Source organism: Piliocolobus tephrosceles, chromosome 4, assembly GCF_002776525.5.
Source record: "Piliocolobus tephrosceles isolate RC106 chromosome 4, ASM277652v3, whole genome shotgun sequence".
NCBI lineage: Eukaryota > Metazoa > Chordata > Mammalia > Primates > Cercopithecidae > Piliocolobus > Piliocolobus tephrosceles.
The window spans coordinates 168,001,738-168,010,266 of NC_045437.1; the positions used below are offsets into that span (position 1 = coordinate 168,001,738).

General features: G+C 39.8%; 1 protein-coding gene across 1 annotated transcript; it reads right to left on the reverse strand.

Moving 5' to 3' along the window:
- Positions 1-340: 340 nt before the first annotated feature.
- On the reverse strand, positions 341-1,291 carry FTMT (ferritin mitochondrial). Its single transcript, XM_023194155.1, has one exon. It carries the CDS (start codon positions 1,213-1,215, stop codon positions 484-486), a length of 732 nt encoding a protein of 243 aa, XP_023049923.1. The 5' UTR covers positions 1,216-1,291; the 3' UTR covers positions 341-483.
- Between the last annotated feature and the right edge of the window lie 7,238 nt (positions 1,292-8,529).

The following is an 8,529-nucleotide window of genomic DNA, read 5'->3' on the forward strand; positions in this document are numbered from 1 at the left end:
GGAAAAGGCAAAAGCTGTCATAGCATTTTGCACGTATGATTTTCACAGTACTAAATATTCTTCACTTATAGTTATTTGTATATTTTTATCCATTTTCCCACTTTAGCGTTTTGCATAAGGTATTGAATATAGCAGGCACTTATTGAATTAAAAATCACAGAATTTAAGTGTAGGTTCATATTCTGATAATACTTGGCAACTGGAGAACGTTAGTTTGCACCCTCTTTCAGTAGCTTTTTGGAGTCCTTTTCATACCATAGTTACCTGGGCTATTCTTTGAGCTGGGAAAATAAATGTCTTGATGGTTAATAAAAAGTCCTTGTTAAACATGGGCAAAACATTTTTTTTTCTACAAATCACTTTATTGCAGGAATAGTATAACAGAAAAATATAAAGATGGAAGTGATTTTAAGGGCAAGAAAGCAGGAGACAGCTGACTCTGGTCTTCGAACCCAGTGACCTGGGAGGAAGGCAGCCCGTTGCTTAGTTCTGCTTGTTTTCATTTCCAAGGGAATGTATGTCAAAAAGGTACTCCGCCAGGCCAGCATCCGGGGCCCCCAGCTTCACTAAGTTGTGCACGTGGTCACCTAGTTCTTTGATAGACTTCACCTGCTCATTCAGATAGTAGGTTTCCAGGAAGTCGCACAAATGGGGGTCACCTTTGTCAGAGGCTAGAGTGTGCAATTCCAGCAACGACTGGTTCACACTCTTTTCCAAGAGCAGAGCACACTCCATGGCATGCAGCCCGCTTTTCCAGTCGTCCTGGTCCGGCTTCTTAATGTCCTGCAGGCAGATCCGGCCTCCTCGCTGGTTCTGCAGCCTCATCAGCTTCTCCGCGTGCTCTGTCTCCTGTCGGGACTGGTGAAGGAAATACCTGGCGAAGTTGTTCAAGGCCACGTCATCCCGGGAGAAGTAATAGGCCATGGACAAGTATACGTAGGACGCATAGAGCTCGAGGTTGATCTGGCGGTTGATGGCAGCCTCGGAGTCGGGGTGGAAGTTCTGGCGCACCCGAGAGGAGCCGGCTGCGGGACCGGTAGGGTCCCCGGAGGAGGAGGCTGCGGTCAGGGGGCGGCGGGGGGCGATCGGCCTGGGATCCGAGGGGCGGCGCCCCGGGGCCCAACGCAGCGGGAGCGCGAAGCAGCGGCGTATGGGGCGCAGAGACGCCAGCGAAGGGCTGATGTGCCTGGAGAGGAGCCTGAAACAGGACAGCATAGCGCCGCCTCCTTGGAAGTGGGGAAACTGAGGCCCGGCCCTCTCGGCGCCTGGTCGGGCGCTGGAAGCGTCAGATCCGATCAGAACGTGGCCCTAGGCAACGGCGACTGCGTCACACGCCCCTTCTCTTCCAGAGGCGCGGGGTTCCACGCTGAGGGCGCCAGGGAAGCGCCGCCGGGGTCGCTGGGGACCTGAGTAGGACGCCGCCTAGCGGAGGCGAGCGCGGCTGCCCAGTCACGGTTCCGTGAGCATTCGCCCCCACCGTCGACCCGAGATTTCTGCTCTTTGGCGATTGTCACTGATTTCACTTGCGTGAAAAAGGCTGCCAGGAGAGTAGGCACTGGGACTTCCCAAAGAAGGGACCAAGCTGTACTCCCGCTTCTTCTCTTTCCTTTTCTTAAGGACCAAGAGTTGGATGGGCAACACAGCGAAAAGGGTGAACCAAAAGTCACCATTTACCTGTGAGAATAAAGGTCCACATCTAAAGCAGGTGTACATAAATTAACTGGTTGTTTAACATGTAAGTATGGAAACAATTGCCAGCATAGTGGGCACATTTTTAAGACTGTTTCTTTTAAAATACATGCATAGTTTATTTTTAAATATAAAATGTATCTTCATTGTAAAAAAATGAGATACCATAGGACGGGCGCTGTGGCTCACGCCTGTAATCTTAGCACTTTGGGAGGCCGAGGCGGGCAGATCACTGGGTCAGGAGATCAAGACCATCCTGGCTAACACGGTGAAACCCCGTCTCCACTAAAAATACAAAAAAATTAGCCAGGCGAGGTGGCGGCGCCTGTAGTCCCAGCTACGCCGGAGGCTGAGGCGGGAGAATGGCGGGAACCCGGGAGGCGGAGCTTGGAGTGAGCTGAGATCGCGCCACTGCACTCCAGACTGGGCTACAGAGCAAGACTCCGTCAAAAAAGAAAGAAAGAAACAAAGAAACAAAGAAATGAAATACCATAGAAACCCTAGGAGGAATAAAATGCCTCTGAACTCAAAATATGTACTTTCCTATCTTTTGTTAATGCAGAGATTATATCCTTGTAAAAATGGCTCTTTAAAAATTAAACTTTAAATAGCATTTAGTGTCAAAATAGTATTTCTGTAATTTTTGTGGGGTACTGATAAAATAAGGGTGAGCACGTAGAAGAAAATTCAAAACAACCCGAATTCGTCTTCTGCCCAGAGATTACTATTGTTAAAATGTTGATGGTAATACTCAGAGGTTTTAAAAAATGAAAAACGTGTATTACAGACACACAAAAGTGAATATAGACATACAAAAACAGCTTTATATAGAGATATATAATTGACATACAATAAACTGCAAATGCATATAGTTCATGTAAACAGAGTCAATGGTATGTGTTCCTTTTTACCTGCTTTCTTTTAGTCAGCATAATTATTTTAGGATCCATCTATACTGTAGCTTGTTTCAGTAGTTCCTTTTATTGCTGAGTAGTATTCCATTGTATGGATATACCATAATTTGTTTATCCTTTCATCTGATGATGGACATTTTGGTTGTTATAGTTTTTGGCTATTAAAATGAAGCTGTTATAGACATTCTTGTACTAGTCTTTCTGTGGTCAGATGCTCTCATTTCTCTTGATAAAATACCTTATAGGAAAAGCTGGATTACATGATAGGTATATGTTTAATTTTTAAAGAAATTTCCAAACTGTTTTCCAAGGCGATTATGCCATTTTACATTCCCATCAGCAGAGTGTAAGAGTTCAAGTTCCCTCACATTTTATGCTTACACATGGTATTGTGAGTCATTTAATTTTAATTAAAATTTAAAAATTTCTAATGAGTGTGTGCTGGTGTTTCAATGTGTTTTTAATTTGCATCTCCATAATGATTACTGATGCTAAGTATGTTTGCACCTGTCTTCTGTCAACCACATATTCTTGGTGAAGTGTATATTCAAATCTTTGTCCACTTATATATTGAGCTATTTGTTTTTGTCATGATTGTTTGATTCTTATGTTTATTATCTGGGTCTTTGATAATAGTACTGTTTCTATTCAGGTCTTCTTTATGTTATCTGTATATTACTGTTTCTATATTACTTTCCTTTATTTCCTTGGTCAGCACAGATTGTCTTTCTAGGTTAGTTGCCTCAGTTGTAAATTGAGGAAACTACTTATCTCCCATGGGTGGTTGAAAGAATTAAATAAGAGAATGCATACAGAGAATTTATCACAGTGCTTGACACAGGATAAGCACTTGGAATACCCTTTAATAGTTTTTATTGGATAATTCCTATTTAATTATTAAAAATTAATTGTCCTAATTATTCAGTAAGCAAGTGTTATTTTGTTATTGAATATGAAAAGACCTTTACAGCTTACAAAGGATGTTTACAGATGTTATATTGTTGCTATTATGTATGGGTAGTGAGGTGAAAATTCTTGTATTGTATGGGAGTGTCAAACTTGTAGTTTACTAGTAAGCTCCCTGCTCTCATATAGCTTCTTAAAAGGTGCTGTAAATAAAAGGGATGCTTAAGATCTGGTTGCACTTAAACTTTGCTACTAGAAGGTGATTGATATTCGCCAGGCAATTTCTCACTAGTTTTCACTTCTCCACACCCATCTTTAGTTTTATTTTTCCCCCATTTTTTCTCTTCCTAAAATGTAATTCCCTAAAGAGAGGTTATGAAAATGATTGTTTAGAGTAGTATTAAATGCTGACTGCTGCTACTAGCGTTTTCAGAAAATTGATGTTCTTCATATAAATGTTTATCCCTTAAGTAATAAAATGCATCGATATAAAACAAATGTAACACATGAAATGTAATGCAGAAATGCCATTAAATACAATACACATTTAAATATGTTAATTTGTCAAAAATGTTTCTTCTTCATATTACAAAATGTGTCATATAATTTGCTAGACTTTGAAAATGCGAGATGTGATAGGTCTTATGTTTATGTTATGGGCATTTTGATTTCTAGTATTTATAGTAAAATTAATGTTCTAAAAAATTACAAAAGTAGATCATTGCCCACCACTCTTCACAACTCATTTCTTTCTTAGTTGTAATGTCTTCTTCTCTTCCTCTAAAATAACCTAAGCTTTTAGGCTTCTCTGGATTTCTCTCTGTTTCTTCACTTTCCTTTCCTTGCACCCAGAACTCATCTTTCCAACCACCTTTAACTGTCTCATCAAATATATTACCTTTTCTGTAAAGTCTTACATAGTGTCATTCAGAATTAATCATTACTTTGTATTTGGTTAAGTACTTTGCTTTTATCAAGAGCATATTGTATTATGTTATAATTCCTTGTATATACATGTGTGTATGTATGTGTTCTTAAGGGCAGAGCCTACTATTTACTCATTTTTAAATCCCTAGGCCCCAGCCTACAGCTTGACACATATTAAAAAATAAACACACATAAATACTTTAAAATGTCCAAATAAATTGGAATAGAAATTCTTATTTTGTATGGTATACCAGTTGAGCCTAATACATTTTATAAAGTATATCAGGAGACATCTTCACTTTAAATTATTTGAGGCTTTGCAGAAAATCTCTGTACTTGGTTTCAGTCTCCAAAGGAATAACAATATTCACTCATTTCTCCTTTATAGATATATTAGACAATCATTGATGATATATGTGAAAATGCTTTGCCAATGGGAAATTAACTATATGAATGTGGATTTTTTTATTAAGCCATGTTTTGATTTATGTAATATATAGATCACATTTTATTATATTCTTTACTTGAAAGCACTTGATTTTAAACACTAAACATTTTTTTAGAATTTAAATACCTTGAAAAATCTTTGAAGAATATGCTACTCTTTTACATTAATAGATGGGAGCAGTCATAAACAATGAGGAAAAAAGGTAGAAAGTAACTTGATCCCTTTATATTTGCATTTGTAATGAAGACGTTTTTCTCTTTTTCTCATTTTAAAAAAATTATCTTTTATATAACAAAGTCAGTCATGTACGCAACTCTTCATTTTCATTACTGACCTTGGTCCCTTCTAAAATTGCTTGCTGTCAGAAGCCTGTAATGTGATGAAGCCAGGGTGGAGATAAGTCCATTGATCACTATGGATTATGCACTTGCTATTAATGGAATATTTGAGGGTTTTGAATAGAAAACAATAGAGGGTTTGTTTTCTACTCTTTGGAAAAGGAAAAGCATATAACATATGTATTGCTCTGTTATCACTAAGAAATCTCAGAATTCTGAAGAGAGTAGTTGGACTCAGCTATGGAGTACTTTTCTTTGCCTTATGCTGGGGTCCACTGAAAACTGGGAACTTTTTAGGTAAGAACCGTATATGAGTCAGAACCAAACTCCCAAGTGTGGTACATACTGCCTTTAAAACCAAAAGAAGTCTAGCAAATTCTGCTTTATTTATTCATTTTATTCATTTAGGAATGGAAGTGCAAGGTGCAGTAACTCTGTACCTTGCAAGAGATGTTGGCTTTTCCTAAACTACTGGACTCTTAAAACTTCACCAATATTCCAGTCACTGGTTACCTTTCACCCTCTTAGCTGACTATCCAGAGTACTTTTTCACTTATTAGGTCTATTAACTTAGTGTCATCATTCCAATATGATGGAATGTTCAAATGAGCCAGTTGTCTTCAGATTTATCATGACAGAGAGCAGGCAAGTTAGCATATCTCTGGAGCAAGACTGTGAATATTTACTGCTGCCCGTCCTAGATGGATGTAAACTACCTCAGATGCTTTCATGAAGAATACTGAAAATTACACATGCACCCAAATCAAAATTCACATACCATGAACTGGAGGCTTAGTTGGTCTGTTTTAGTAAAGACACCATACCCAGAATAACAGCTGTGATTGTGGACACTGCTTGGACAGTCCACCGTGCTTCACTAATACTCTTTTGTTTTTTGCAGAGTCTACTTGGTGAATTAAATGGTGATAGAGTGGGAACCAAAACCCCTGCCTCATTTAATTCTTTAGGGGTAAAACTAAACTCTGACATTCCAAACAGGATATGGAACTCATTAGTTTGAATAACTTTGATGAACAGGATATTTCAGGGGCTTCCTCTTGAGTTTTCTGTGGAGATTTTTACTCCATATGTCAAGGAATCAACGTGAGGGTCCTGGTACCTGCTAAGTGTATTCATTCCAGTTATGCATTTAGGAACTGAGAAGATGGCAACTGGTAGGTCCATGGATATGCTGTATCCACAGTGAGATAACTGTGGGGAAGGACTTCATTTGTCACATGTCTTCCCTCTACCTTTACTGTAATAATGGGCTATGGTGATGCTTTGGGTTTCTGGATATCAGCATCAGTTGGACTCTGTATCCAACAATCGTCAAAGAACTGGATATTTTTCTTTATCCAGTGTATTATTACACAAGCAAATGCCCATAGGTCCTTTTAGGAAAGGAAAGAGTTAATCCAAACTACATATACCTGCAATCCCAGCACTTTGGGAAACTGAGGAGGGAGGATTGCTTGCTTGAGATCAGGAGTTTGAGATCAGCTTGGGCAACATAAGGAAACCCTATATCTCCAATAAATAAATAAATTAGCTTGTCTTAGTGGTGTATATCTATCCAGCTACTTGGAAGGCTGGGGTGGGAGAATTGCCTGAGCCCAGGAGCTCAAGGCTGCAGTGAGCTGTGATTGCACTAACAGCCTGGGTGACAGAATGAGACCCTGTCTCAAAAATAAACAAAACAGCTATATCTACTTGCTGAGGAGTTGCAGGATCACTCTACAAGGAGAAACATGTTTGCTTGATATGTCTGGGTGTGAGAGCTGGCTCATGTCAAAGGCCAGGTACAGTGGCTCTTTCCTATAATCCCAGCACTTTAGGAGGCCAAGGAGGGAGGATAGCTTGAGCTCAGGAGTTTGAGACCAGCATGGGTGATAAAGTGAGATCCTGTCTCTATTAAAAAAAAAAAAAAAAACTGGATAATGTCTGGAAACTAGACAACTGATTATAAATTTCCATTGAGGCAGCTGACATCATCCACTCTGGACCCCCTTTTATTATTATCATGTATCTCAATCTGGCTACTCACTTGTCTTGCCACTAGTAACAGCCTGGTCCATAGGCATTACCATAGGTGTTGGCAGGTCAATGCCCCTGGTTGCCATTTGATCTTCTGGCTATTGTAGTAAATTCAACTTGCCTCTCTCTGGTGGATAAATGCTGTTATCTGGCCTTGCTATTCTGAATCCTGTCATACTCACTGATACTAGGGAACATAGTTCTACATAACAGCATCTTTAATAATTAGTCCTGGCCTATATAACTGACCGTCTGAATAATGTTCATGACTCGTTCATTATCACATTCATTTTTGCCTTGTGTAAACGGCGTACTCTGGCCATCTGAGGAATGTGGTCATCTGGTGGATTCTTGGGTCTTATACAGTAAATGCATTCCAGCATGCTCATTTTCTGAACTTGATCTCTCCCTCAATTCTGCACAGGCAGTTCTGCTATTTATATATCATTTAACATGTAGTAACAGTTTTTTGAAGATTTCAAAGAGCCATCCAGCAGTGTACTAATATTTTCTCTAGGGACTCTTGTCAGAGAATTAAATCTTTAGTCAGGGGAAAAATGCCCCCATATCAACAAAACCTGCTTTTTTTTTTTTTTTTTTTTTTTTTTTTGAGACAGAGTCTTGCTCTGTCGCCCAGGCCCAGGCTGCAGTGCAGTAGTATGATCTCAACTCACTGCAACCTCCGCCTCCCAGGTTCAAGCAATTCTTTTGCCTCAGCCTCTCAAGCAGCTGGGACTACAGGCATGTGCCACCATGCCTGGCTAATTTTTGTGTTTTTAGTAGAGAACAGATTTCGCCATGTTGGCCTGGCTGGTCTCGAACTCCTGGCCTCATACAATCTGCCCACCTTGGCTTCCCAAAGTTCTGGGATTACAGGCATGAGCCACCATGCCTGGCCAATTCCTACTCTTACACAACTTTATATTCCAACTCCTCCCCACTCTGCCACAGTTTACACCCTCAAGATCCACTCCCAAGCATTCTGTCTCAGTTGATGCCAGCATATATTAATCAGATTTGTAGCTCCCTCTAAATATAAACCTTCTATTTCACAGCAGGATTGGCATCAGTATTTCTCTGTTTGGGCCATGCTTAATGATTGGTGCCTAACTATTGATGTCAGAGTGACTGGGTTGAATAATATCTCCCCAAACTTTATGTCCATCCAGAACCTGTGAATATGACCTTATTTGAAAACATGATCTTTGCAGGCATAATGAAGTTAAAATAAGATTATTGGCTTAAGGTATATACTAATTCAATGACTGAT